This window comes from Malus domestica, chromosome 08, assembly GCF_042453785.1.
Source record: "Malus domestica chromosome 08, GDT2T_hap1".
In the NCBI taxonomy this organism is placed as follows: domain Eukaryota; kingdom Viridiplantae; phylum Streptophyta; class Magnoliopsida; order Rosales; family Rosaceae; genus Malus; species Malus domestica.
Window position 1 is genome coordinate 1,874,946 of NC_091668.1, and position 14,548 is coordinate 1,889,493.

General features: G+C 36.1%; 1 protein-coding gene across 1 annotated transcript; it reads left to right on the plus strand.

Annotated features, from left to right (window-relative positions):
* Positions 1-6,630: 6,630 nt before the first annotated feature.
* LOC103440540 (defensin-like protein 19) lies at positions 6,631-7,192 on the plus strand. Its single transcript, XM_070826763.1, is given in 2 exon segments — positions 6,631-6,766; positions 7,020-7,192. Coding segments are annotated over 2 exon segments (309 nt in total).
* The last annotated feature ends 7,356 nt before the right edge of the window (positions 7,193-14,548 follow it).

Genomic DNA, 14,548 nt, shown 5'->3' on the forward strand with positions numbered 1-14,548 from the left:
TCCTTCTGCTTCCTCTTGTTTTTGACAATAAATTCCTGTATTTTCCGGTTGAACTCCTCGTCGTCCAACACCTCCACGGACCCCAACCGTCTTGCCGCCTCTTCCCCGCCGAAACTCTTAGTTTTCCGGTAAATATCCGTCTCCTTTCGTCGCATAACTCTTTTAGTACTACTTATCTTCTTCCTCTCAAACCTCTCCGACTGTGTTCTCATGTACCGCTTCTCCTTCTCCACCAATGCAGCGTCAGCACTCTCTATAGTAATTGCAGGAACCGGTGGGACGTAACGACTTTCCGTTTCTGTAACCGTTTCGCGGCGTTCAACCGACGGCAATAGCACCACTGCATTTTTAGACTCCTCATCCGCCTTCGACTCTGTTTCTGGAAAAGACGGCGTCTTCTCTGTTTCTGAACACACACCGCCGTTATCTTCGCCATTGATGACGACGCTCCGGCAATACACTCTGTTGACGGCGAACTCCTCGTACACATCAGGTGATCGGGCGGATTCTTCGTCGTGTTGGCAGGCCAGAGCGTAAATGGCGGCGAGGAGGGATATGATGAGCAAGAAAACGTAAAACTGGTTGTCAAAGACGGCGTGAATTTGGCAGGAAATGTCGGAGAGTTGGGAGGCGGACGGAAGAGAACGGGAGAGGGCGAAGATGAGAGGAGAGACGGCGGCGCACGCCTTCAGAACGGATTTGAACTTCTGGTGGCGGCGGTACTTAAGCATGGCAATGGCTTTCTCGGCCGCCACATAATCGAACGCCGCCTTGTATTTATCCATGTTTTGGAGAGAAAAAAATGAAATGATCTAGGCGATGGCCACGGTGGTTGTTCGTTTTGTGTGAACGCTCGACGGAGACCGCTGTGGCGATGAGAGTGAAGAGCATGAAGAGGGTGTATTTATAGAGGGTTTGGGTAGCTTGAGAGATAATTTAGGCAAGAAATTATGGACTGAGAAAATGGAAGATTTTCCGGGAAATATTAGCGAGGAAGAGAAAGTATGAGAGAATCTTGTGTCTGTATTTTTTAGAGACCGATTTGTCGCCCCATTTATAGGTAGAGCTCGGAATATCATAGTCCTGAGTTTATAATTTCCTTAATTTTTTTAACAAATAATATTATCTACATTAACGGGAGGGGATGAGTTTAGCCTCAAAATGATCTTGTAATAATGTAACTCAAATTCGCTTATGGCGAAATCGAACATAAAATCTCTCACTTACATGTGAAGAAGAATATCTTTAGACCATAATATTAAGTGACTCCTTTTTTTATATATATGAATGGGTAAGTAGACTCCACTCCAATAGAGCTGTGAGTCGAAAAGGGATCATCTCCGGATCCATTCCTCCTAATCCACCAAGTCCGGGGATCCAGACCATTGAAATTTGATCCAACGGCTAAAGTTATTATAATTTTTAAAGTAGGCCCCTGTTTGTAGTTGTTGGATCAAATTTCAATAACTTAAATTCTCGGACTTGGTGGATTAGGAGGAATGGTCCGAATGGATCCAGAGAGGATCCCTTTCCCTGTGAGCCAACCATGACTAGACCCCCCCCCTCGGTAGAGGACACATGGTCCTAGTCCGGTAAGGCCATCTCTAACCGAGGGCTGACCAGAGAGCTCGTTTTAGCCCTCTGGCCCTTCAAGATTCCCCAAGATATTAATATTTTAATGAACAGTACAGGGCCATATTTGCCTCCGTCTCCAACCGAGGGCCAAAGGGCCATAGGGCCAAACATAATTTATTATTTAAATTTAAAAACTACAACAACTTAAATTTAAAAACAACAACTTATATTTAAAAACTACAAATTAAATTTAAAAACAACATTAACTTAAATTTAAAAATTACAAGACTTAAATTTAATATCCATAATCAACATCATCTTCATCATCCGCCATTGTAGGAGTATAGTCAGAGGTAAACAATTGCCGCCGAGACATAATTTCCTTTTTTTTCCTATCAAAATAGGCCTTACTCATTGGAGTGTAATTCGAAGTGTTCCCTTCCATATTCTTATCATCCATCTCTTCTTGTATTTGTTTGGCCCGTTCTTCATGTCTACACTTCCTTTCTTCCACCTCAAGGGCATTTTGCTCCGCCAGTAATCGCAATGAGGCTGCCACTTCATGTTGAGCGGCGTAATCAGCATTTGCCTTGTCCTTTTCCCTCAACCTTCGGGCCTTGTTTCGTCCCATAGCCCTAGGTAAAGAACTTTCGGACAGAGTCGGATTTTCTACCCTTGTTTGTTGAATGGTAGGAGATCCATCTTCATTCATATCTACAGATGGGGATGCAGCTCCCAAAGGATCCACTCTATGTTGAGGTGGATCTTCAAATAACACTCATCCTTTACAAATTTCCCAACAACCGTGAAACTGAAAGAGTTTTGAGCTGCCCTTCATATACAATTCCTCCGCTTGGCGTACCTAGAAAATTTAATTACAAAAATTTTAGGAAATTAATTCATGAAATTAAATGTAATATAATTACATATAATTACAAAAATTAAATGTAATATAATTAAACATTTAAAATAAACTGTGAAAACACTAACTTCGTCATAGTAATTGGCGCCGCTTTCATGTCTACTTGCGGCTGCTAATAGTGCTTGATGCCATTTATTCAAACTTGGATGAAGATGTTTCTTCCATCTTGAAGAACAACTTTCGTGGTTTCGGGTATTCGGTGGAATGGTGCATTCGTAGAACTCTAAGTATTTTTTTGACACATGAGTCCAAACACCTTCACTTGTTTGAGAAATCCCCCTCACACTATCTTCTGAGACCCATCTATAAGCCTTGCAAAGAGCTTCATCTTCTTTTCGGGTCCAAGCCCTACATTTCATTGCAGATGAGGCCATTTGTTTTTTAAATGAAGGAAATATTGAAGGAAATTATTGAAAAATTGAAACAAATATTATAGATGAAGGAAATATTGCAAATGAAGTGAAGAAATATTATAGATGAAGGAAATTATTGAAAAATTGAAACAAATATTATAGATGAAGGAAATATTGGAAAATATATTGAAGGAAATATTGAGAAATATATTGAAGGAAATATTGAAAAATATTGAAGAAGGAAATATTGCAAATGAAGTGAAGAATTGAAAGAACTTCACCATATTTATAGAAGAAAAGAAATGTTAAAAAAAAATAAAAAAAAATAAAAAACCCAACGGCTAGTTGAGTCAGCTAGCCGTTATATTCAAAAAAATTTCAAACTACTAGTGTCAGTTATAACCGACACTAATAGTAAAACTATAAAAAAAAAAAAGAATTTCAAATCCTTCTTTAATGTTGTTGGTTATAACTGACAGCAATAGGAAAACTATAAAAAAAAAAATAGACAGCCCAGCCAACCCTTTGGCCCTTTGGCCCTTTGAAATTTCGTGGGGCCCTCCCAGATTCCCGAACCATCTGGCCTAGCCCTCGGTTGGAGACGGTTTTAGGGCTATTTTTGGCCTTTTGGCCCTCTGGACCCTTCAATTGGAGATGACCTAAGACAATAAAACAAAAATCAAAGTGTGAGAGGAGAGAAGGGAATGGGATAAAATTAAGGTCATCTCCAACCGAAGGGTCCAAAGGGCCAAAGGCCCAAAAATAGCCCTAAAACCGTCTCCAACCGAGGGCTAGGTCAGTGGGCTCGAGAATCAGGGAGGGCCTCACAGAATTTCAAAGGGCCAAAAGGCTGGCTGCTTTCGGCCAACCAGCCAGCCCTGGGCTGGCTATTTTTTTTTTATAGTTTTGTTATTCCTATCGGTTATAACCGACAAGATTTAAAAAAAAAATTCAAATGAAACGGCTACTAGCCATTGCATTTGATTTGATTTTTTTTTTACATTATTATTATTTTTTTATTTACAAAAATTTTCATATAACTTCTATTTTTTCCTATAACTTCTATTTCACAAAATTTGGTTCATATTTTTTTTAAATTCCATTTTTTTTCCTATAACTTCTATTTCACAAAATTTGTTTCATATTTTTTTTTCCTATAACTTCTATTTCACAAAATTTATTTCATATTTTTTTTAATTCCATTTTTTTCTTATAACTTCTTTTTCACAAAATTTATTTCATTTTTTTTAAATTCCATTTTTTTCCTATAACTTCTATTTCACAAAATTTGTTTTATATTTTTTTTAAATTCTATTTTTTTCCTATAACTTCTATTTCACAAAATTTGTTTCATATTTTTTTTAAATTCCATTTTTTTCCTATAACTTCTATTTCACAAAATTTGTTTTATATTTTTTTTTTAAATTCTATTTTTTTCCTATAACTTCTATTTCACAAAATTTGTTTCATATTTTTTTCCTATAACTTCCTAAGCCATTATACAACATTAAATTAAATTAAGTAACATGAAACAACATTAAACAATATGAAACAACATTAAATAACATTAACCAACATAAAAATTATACAACATGAAACTTAAACAACATTTTAGTTGTAGTTTTTAAATAATAAATTATGTTTGGCCCTATGGCCCTTTGACCCTCGGTTGGAGATGGTTTTTTGTGACAAGGCTAAAACGAGCCCTCTGGCTTTCTGGCCCTCGGTTGGAGACTGAGGCAAATATGGCCCTGTATTATTCATTAAAATATTAATATATTGGGGAATCTTGGAGGGCCAGAGGGCTAAAACGAGCCATCTGGCCAGCCCTCGGTTAGAGATGGCCTAAGAGGGGAGAAAATCGTACTCCCAGTAAGTGATAGCTACAGCTCCGACATGGCGTTTATTAATGTTTTAATAATTTTAAGTAGAATTTTTATTATGTGATTCTTCCCTTCCGATAATGTAATTTAATATAGTCTAATAATTGGTATTAATTTCCATCCAATGATGATGAGATGCATGCATAGAAATAATTCTCGTTATCAAAAATTTAGGATGAAAGGGACTCTTTGACGATTAATTTTTCCGTGTGTCAAGAATACGGTTCAATATACTAAATGACATAACATCAATTGTATTATTATATTTGTTGTACCGACACACTAAAAAATATCTCCTCTTTGACGGATTGGAATTAACATCGAGGCACAACCTCTCCATACTATTTTCACTTTTGTTTGTTTTTAATATACATTAAATTCATTTAAAATTTAAATCACGTGAAAAGAGATTAAAAATTAACGACAGATGGTGGAGTACACTACATAAAATTAACTTATTACTTGAGAAAAACTTTATAATATTTTTTTTGTCAAACGATAGAATTTTTTTTTACCACTTAATAATACGGTCTAGTGGTATTCCTCTTCACTTGTAAGTGAGGGATCTTGTGTTCGGTTCTCGCCAAATGCGAGTTTGAACCACATTATTACTAGCCCATTGTGAAGCTAAGTCCACCCCTCCCATATAGTGTAGATAATATCATTTGTTCAAAAAAAAAAAAAAACTTTACAATTGGACGTGTTAGATAACTCAAAACCATTCAAAATAATAATATAAAATCCCTAATTAAATATAAGGAAAACTAATGAAAAGGGCTTGAAAACTTTGAGTTTTAATGATAAAGACAAAATAAATGGTAAAGTGAATAGTACCAGGATTGACTTTTTAGTGTAAAAATGTGGTTTTTCGTTAAAGTGAACAGTACCGGGTGCTTTTCGTTAAAGTTCTCTTAAATATAACCCATAATAATTTTTCTAATTAAATCAAATCTCTAAAATACTTTCCCTTTTATATTTTCCTAACGCATATTTTTATATGTGCTTTCTCAATTAGATAATCTTCAACCATATTCTTTCTAACCACAGTAATAAAGAGGCAGCTGAACTGGTTCATGAGAACTTGGTTGAAGCTGTGCGCTTTTGATCAAAAGCCACGGGAGTCGGGACGCAACATCAACATGCATGCATGTATGCCTAACAAGATGCATGGTTTTCTATCTTTTTTCGGAAACTTTTCGTGATTACATATTTTGGCACATGAACTTTCACCAAAAGCACCTAAATTAATTAAAAAGACAATCATCCCCATTGCAACGGCTTCGATGAATCCTATTGCAATGGGTCGATCAAGAGGCTCGATGGCTTTAAAGACCCAACAAATAACCTGATATGGAGAGATGCTCCTATCCTCTAAGAAGGGTGTCCATCGCTTTGCTTGATATTCGGCAGTAAATTAGTGTGCATTTTAACATTTAGGCCCTCTACTGGGATCCTTTCATAGGAGAGGGCAGGAATACGATTGAGATTAAAAATACAAGATCTAAAACAGTTATAGAAATTTAATTTAACGACTAAAGCACTTATAATATTGAATGATACATAGGATTGAAACCACACCCAAAAAACAAATATATTAATCTCTTGTTCAACATGTTCCCTCTTATGATGATCCCTACAATTTATTTTTTTGGATTTGGATTATTTCCCCTCCCCTCCTATTTGAATGCTCAAGATTAAGCCACATCATCATCTTGTTTGACCTCTCGGTAGGGAGAGAAGAAGAGGAAACTCATAGAGGAGGGGAAGGGAAAAGAGGGGCGAGAATCCAACTCACAATTTTTAGTGCGACCATCACATAGTAATCTAACCACATGTCATAATATATCACATAATTACCAACTGCTATTACTAATCGACATGGTGGACAACATGATTGATGAACCTAAGAGCATATCATTGTAATGACGAGATTGATAACTATCATGTGATCGACTATCAGAACAAAAAAAATTCAGATAATCCACGCATAGTCCTGCTGGCACTCTCCACATTTGCTGTCGTAACTATACAATGTTTGGACTGGTTTAAGTTGCAGAAAATCAACGCGGTCGAAATATACGAACATCACCAAAACAATGACAAACAAGATTTGAATTCGACCAGATGCAGCCGAATTCGTTGCGCAATCCTCTGTCCATGTTTATCATGTTGAAAATGGACGTCAAAGACATGTTCAAGCTGATCTAATCTACATTATTTGGTCTATAATCTATGATTCGTACTCAAATTCTATGTATGATTTTGTTTGTGACTTGTGAGATGCAGGGTGGCAATGGTGGAAGCAAAGAATCTGCCAAAGGCGGAGCAAAACATGGTCAGGGTTTTGCGCAAACACCTGAAACTGCAATAGTCAATGCAGAAACTGGGAAGGTGCTTTGCACGGAGCTTGTCACGCTCAATACCCAGGAGTTGCTTGCTTCTGCTACTTCAGATGTTGATTCACGATCAACGAACAGCAGCAGGCAGCAGTATCTTAACCTTCAAGCTTCGACATGTATCCAGTTATATGAATGTAAACAAAAGCTGCAAAGCAAACCTAGTACTACTCACTAAATAATGGTACTTCTGCAGAACTACTTCTACTACTTACACCATCTTACCAATGAATCCGATAAAAAGAGAGTCATCAAAACAACTCCGCAGTCAGACGAGAATGTTCATCAACGGTCCTAACTTTACTTCTCTAATACGATTAACTGCACTTCTCAAAAACTAGAGCCAAATTTATTAGACAAAATATCGACAAACATTCGCATGTCAGCAACTGCAAGCTCGAATTATTAGCTGTATGAAGAATATTGTTGAAGTGTATTTTGGCCTCTAGAGTCAGCTACCATGTTCTCTAGGGATAGCTCTAGGCACTATTTGTAATTAGTAATTAGTCTTCTCTCCTTGATTTAAGGGAGGTGTGCAAGTTGTTTTTTGTAAGGTGTAGATTAGGCTAGCTTGTCTAATTTGTCTTCCTTTTCAGTCCTTGTCGGCTGCTTGTAGCAGTCTCCTTTTTTCTCTTTTCTGTTGGCTGCTTGCAGCAGCCATCTTATCTCCCTTTCTCCCCCCTCTTTTTTCTCATATATATCTGGACCCTTGTACATTAAACTCATGAAATACATTACAAATTAAAGCCATAATTTCTATAAATATCGACCACATATTCGCATTACAAAAAAGTGCAGTAAACCAAACTGGAGCAAATATTAAAATCTTAATCATCAATGTGCACATCACTTGCTAGTTACATGTTCTCAACTAAAGTCACCCAACAGGGTAACTGGCATTAGTTTGGCTTCATTTCTTCACGATATTTTAAACTACTTTACAAGAAGTGCAACGGAAAAGTTGCTCTTTTGTGATTGAAAGGTCATTGGTTCGAGTTATGAAAATAGTCTCTTTGCAAAGTAAGGATAATGATGTATACAGTATTCTACAGATGTCCTTCCCCGACCCTGGCTAAGCAGGAAGCTTTGGTGGCTTGGGATCGCAACTCGAACTAACGCACAATTTGATGAATCATTTTCTCAACATTTTAGAACTTCTTAATCACGTGTGTTATACGTGTAAAGTATATTGGAGTTTTAAAGATGTGCAATTTAAAGAATTCTCGTGCATCTATGTGTGAGAGCAAGAGGGTTACCCGAGGTTAGAGATAAGAGAAAAAAAACTCCAAAATCTAAAAACAATACAGCTCCAATTATTTCCTCATGTTTATATATATATATATATATATATATATAGTTACTCAACATGAACTGTAAGTTTCATTCCATTTTCACAGTAGGGAGACGGATAAGGTGCGAAGTAGATTGTGCCCTTCTCCAATACCGCATGATCGTTTCCTGAAGTGTATAGTTTTATCACGCCGGCATATAAGTGACACTTCTCGAACAAATATTTGTCCCGTACAGCAGCTACCATGAGAAGGGGATCTTTATATTCGAAAACTGTATTCAAAATACAATATTGAATTAGTAAACAAACCAGCTGCTAATCAAATATAGTAATATTTGAGGAATCGGATGCATGAAAACGAATTGAAAAGAAAACCAAAGTGTTAGTCAGTCATTTTAATTACCCAAAACATCTCCAGCCTTGAACTTCTTGTCCTCAGTCCACTGGGTTAAGTTAGCATCAGGGCTCCATCTCTTCTCATCCCCCACTATATATTCTTTTCCATCAACTTCTTCGCATCGGAGCAGCAAACAGCTGACAAAAAGGCCGATTCCAATCACCAAAATTTTGTTCATTCCAATTGCCATCTTTGATCGATCCACAGACAAACTATATATATGTAACCTTGACCTTTCTCTATCAACTCCAAATACAAAACAATTTATATATACAATATTGAGCCTATTACGCATTCAATTCGTACGTTTTGATTTGCTTCTCCAAATGCCATATGATCGATATATATTTCCATAACTAATTATCACATTTTTTGAATAATTATTGAATATATATATATATATATATATATATATATATATATATATATATATATATTCCTTATTCTTCTATGCTTGTGTATTTCAACTCATAATCGGGTCAATTTCTGATGATGATTTTGTATCATTTTAGAGATATATCATTGAATGGGTGGATAATTCATTGAAAATTTTGTAATGAATTTATACCATTTTGAGTCAAATACTTGACTGTTGCCAATGTGGGAATTCGTTTCCGTGAGACGCCGTGTGGTGCCACTCATGAGAGGGCGTTTTGGAGAAGAAAGTCTCATCTATCGACAATTGTGGTGTTTCCTAGTAGTTCATTTAGTTTTTCATTTTTTAGTCTAAATTTTTTAGTTTTAAGACATGAATGTCGGTTTGGATTGCTTAGATAATATTGGTTTATATGAAGCATATTACGGACATTATGTTGTGTGTACTTGGCGCAAAGTTTTTACTCTATTTAATTTTTTATATATGTTGTGCAACGAGTTTTAAAATTTCATTGGAAAAAGCTTTTGTGTGACGAGGTGTATTTGGACGCTCAAAATTTCGTCGTGCAAGAGTTTTTTTTTTTTACTATTGATCATTTCACCATTAAGAGTGCAAACATGTAAAAAGTTGTCCCTTGAGAACGAACAAAGAAGCATACTTCGTTTTTTTTTTTAAACAAGAATATGTATGTTCCTGGGAACTGCATCAACCATGAAGAAAGAAAAGTACAAATGATTAAGATAAGTGTTTTACTTTGCGTTTATCTTTTTTCTGAAACTTTTCGTGTTTACGTATTTTGGCACATGAACTTTCACCAAAAGCACCTAAATTAATTAAAAAGACACTCACCACCATTGCAACGGCTTCGATGAATCCTCTTGCAATGGGTCGATCAAGAGGCTCGACGGCTTTAACGACCCAACAAATAACCTGATTTGGAGAGATGCTCCTATCCTCTTAAGAAGGGTGTCCATCGCTTTGCTTGATATTCGGCAGTAAATTAGTGTGCATTTTAACATTTAGGCCCTCTACTGGGACCCTTTCATAGGAGAGGGCAGGGATATGATTGAGATTAAAAATAGAAGATCTAAAACAGTTATAGAAATTAAATTTAACGGTTAAAGCACTTGTAATATTGAATGATACATAGGATTGAAACCACACTCAAAAAACAAATATATTAATCTCTTGTTCAACCTATTCCCTCTTATGATAATCCCTACAATTTATTTTTTTGGATTTGGATTTTTTCCCCTCCCATTTTCCCTTCCCCTCTTATTTGAATGCTTAAGATTAAGCCACATCATCATCTTGTTTGACCTCTCTGTAGAGAGAGAAGAAGAGGAAACTCAGAGAGGAGGGGAAGGGAAAAGAGGGGCGAGAATCCAACTCACAATTTTTAGTGCGACCATCACATAGTAATTTAACCACATTTCATAACATATCACATAATTACCTACTGCTATTACTAATCGACATGGTGGACAACATGATTGATGAACCTTAGAGCATATCATTGTAATGACGAGATTGATAACTATCAATGTGATCGACTATCAGAACAAAAAAATTCAGATAATCCACGCATAGTCCTGCTGGCACTCTCCACATTTGCTGTCGTAACTATACAATGTTTGGACTGGTTTAAGTTTCAGAAAATCAACGCGGTCGAAATAAACGAACCTCGCCAAAACAATGACAAACAAGATTTGAATTCGACTAGATGCAGCCGAATTCGTTGCGCAATCATCTGTCCATGTTTATCATGTTGAAGATGGACGTCAAAGACATGTTCAAGCTGATCTAATCTACATTATTTGGTCTATAATCTATGATTCGTACTCAAATTCTATGTATGATTTTGTTTGTGACTTGTGAGATGCAGAGGTGGCAATGGTGGAAGCAAAGAATCTGCCAAAGGCGGAGCAAAACATGGTCAGGGTTTTGCGCAAACACCTGAAACTGCAATAGTCGATGCAGAAACTGGGAAGGTGCTTTGCACGGAGCTTGTCACGCTCAATTCCCAGGAGTTGCTTGCTTCTGCTACTTCAGATGTTGATTCACGATCAACGAACAGCAGCAGGCAGCAGTATCTTCAACTTCAAGCTTCGACATGTATCCAGTTATATGAATGTAAACAAACGCTGCAAAGCAAGCCTAGTACTACTCACTAAATAATGGTACTTCTGCAGAACTACTTCTACTACTTACACCATCTTACCAATGAATCCGATAAACAGAGGGTCATCAAAACAACTCCGCAGTCAGACGAGAATGTTCATCAACGGTCCTAACTTTACTTCTCTAATACGATTAACTGCACTTCTCAAAAAACTGCAGCCAAATTTATTAGACAAAATATCGACAAACATATGTATTGCATGTCAGCAACGGCAAGCTCGAATTATTAGCTGTATGAAGAATATTGTTGAAATGTTGAAGTGTATTTTGGCCTCTAGAGTCAGCTACCATGTTTTCTAGGGGTAGCTCTAGGCACTATTTGTAATTAGTAATTAGTCTTCTTTCCTTGATTTAAGGGAGGTGTGCAAGTTGTTTTTTGTAAGGTGTAGATTAGGCTAGCTTGTCTAATTTGTCTTCCTTTTCAGTCCTTGTCGGCTGCTTGTAGCAGTCTCCTTTTTTCTCTTTTCTGTTGGCTGCTTGCAGCAGCCATCTTATCTCTCTTTCTTTCCCCTCTTTCTTCTCATATATATCTGGACCCCTTGTACATTAAACTCATGAAATACATTACAAATTAAAGCCATACTTTCTATAAATATCGACCACATATTCGCATTACAAAAAAGTGCAGTAAACCAAACTGGAGTAAATATTAAAATCTTAATCATCAATGTGCACATCACTTGCTAGTTACATTTTCTCAACTAAAGTCACCCAACAGGGTAAGGGCTGGTTTGGTATTGTTGTGCTTTGAAAAAAAGCTGCTGTGAGAATAAGCGGCTGTGCTGTGAGAATAAGCTGCTGTGCTGTGAGAATAAGCGGCTGTGAAATAAATCAGCAGAGTGTTTGGTAAACTTTTTTGTAAAAGTGCTTTTGGAAAAAAAAAGCAGTCTAATAGTGGGTCTTTTCATTAAAGAAGCATTGTAGCTACGTGTGCTTTGAAAAAAAGCCAGTTTTCCAAAGCTGCAAATAGCAGCTTCAACTTTTTCCTTTGATTTCAGCTTATTCTCACAGCAGCTTTCAAAATAAGCCATTTTTTTTCAGTTTACCAAATACCTAAAACCCTCACAGCTTTTTTTCATGGGTGTTTTTTTTTTAAGCACCTCACTCCCAAACTAGGTCTAACTGGCATTAGTTAGGCTTCATTTCTTCATGACAAGCAATATTTTAAACTACTTTACAAGAAGTGCAATGGAAAAGTTGCTCTTTTGTGATTGAAAGGTCATTGGTTCGAGTCATGAAAATAGTCTCTTTGCAAAGCAAAGATAATGATGTATACAGTATTCTATAAATGTCCTTCCCCGACCCTCGCTAAGCAGGAAGCTTTGGTGGCTTGGGATCGCAACTCGAACTAACGCACAATTTGATGAATCATTTTCTCAACATTTTAGAACTTCTTAATCACGTGTGTTATACGTGTAAAGTATATTGGAGTTTTAAAGATGTGCAATTTAAAGAATTCTCATGCATCTATGTGTGAGAACAAGAGGGTTAGCCGAGGTTAGAGATAAGAGAAAAAAAAATCCAAAATCTAAAAACAATACAGCTCCAATTATTTCCTCATATTATCATCATTTTTGTATGACAATTAACAATGGAGCCTGAAAAACATAATTCACAGTGGAGCCTCATAAACTGCATCATGTTTATATATATGTATATATAGTTACTCCACATGAACTGTAAGTTTCATTCCATTTTCACAGTAGGGAGACGGATAAGGTGCGAAGTAGATTGTGCCCTTCTCCAATACTGCATGATCGTTTCCTGAAGTGTATAGTTTTATCACGCCGGCATATAAGTCACACTTCTCGAACAAATATTTGTCCCGTACAGCAGCTACCATGAGAAGGGGATCTTTATATTCGAAAACTGTATTCAAAATACAATATTGAATTAGTAAACAAACCAGCTGCTAATCAAATATAGTAATATTTGAGGAATCGGATGCATGAAAACGAATTGAAAAGAAAACCAAAGTGTTAGTCATTTTAATTACCCAAAACATCTCCAGCCTTGAACTTCTTGTCCTCAGTCCACTGGGTTAAGTTAGCATCAGGGCTCCATCTTTTCTCATCCCCCACTATATATTCTTTTCCATCAACTTCTTCGCATCGGAGCAGCAAACAGCTGACAAAAAGGCCGATTCCAATCACCAAAATTTTGTTCATTCCAACTGCCATCTTTGATCGATCCACAGACAAACTATATATATGTAACCTTGACCTTTCTCTATCAACTCCTAATACAAAACAATTTATATATACAATATTGAGCCTATTACGCATTCAATTCGTACGTTTTGATTTGCTTCTCCAAATGCCATATGATCGATATATATTTCCATAACTAATTATCACATTTATTGAATAATTATTGAAAATATATATTCCTTATTCTTCTATGCTTGTGTATTTCAACTCATAATCGGGTCAATTTCTGATGATGATTTTGTATCATTTTAGAGATATATCATTGAATGGGTGGATAATTCATTGAAAATTTTGTAATGAATTTATACCTTTTTGAGTCAAATACTTGACTATTGCCAATGTGGGAATTGGTTTCCCATGAGACGCAATGTGGTGCCACTCGTGAGAGGGCGTTTTGGAGAAGAGAGTCTCATCTATCGTCAATTGTGGTGTTTCCTAGTAGTTCATTTAGTTTTTCATTTTTTAGTCTAAATTTTTTAGTTTTAAGACATGAATGTCGGTTTGGATTGCTTAGATGATATTGGTTTATATGAAGCATATTACGTACATTCTATTGTGTGTACTTGGCGCAAAGGCTTTACTCTATTTAATTTGTTATATACATTGTGCGACCAGTTTTAAAATTTCATTGGAAAAGGCTTTTGCGCAACGAGATGTATTTGGACCCCCAAAATTTCATCGTGCAAGAGTTTTTTTTTTTTTACTATTGATCATTTCACCGTCAAGAGTGCAAACATGTAAAAAGTTTTCCTTTGAGAACGAACAAAGAAGCATACATATATATATATATATTTTTAATAAGAATATGTATGTTCCTGGGAAAGGCATCAACCATGAAGAAAGAAAAGTACAAATGATTAAGATAAGTGTTTTACTTTGCGTTCTTTTTTCTGAAATTTTTCATGATTACATATTTTGGCACATGAACTTTCACCAAAAGCACCTAAATTAATTAAAAAGACAC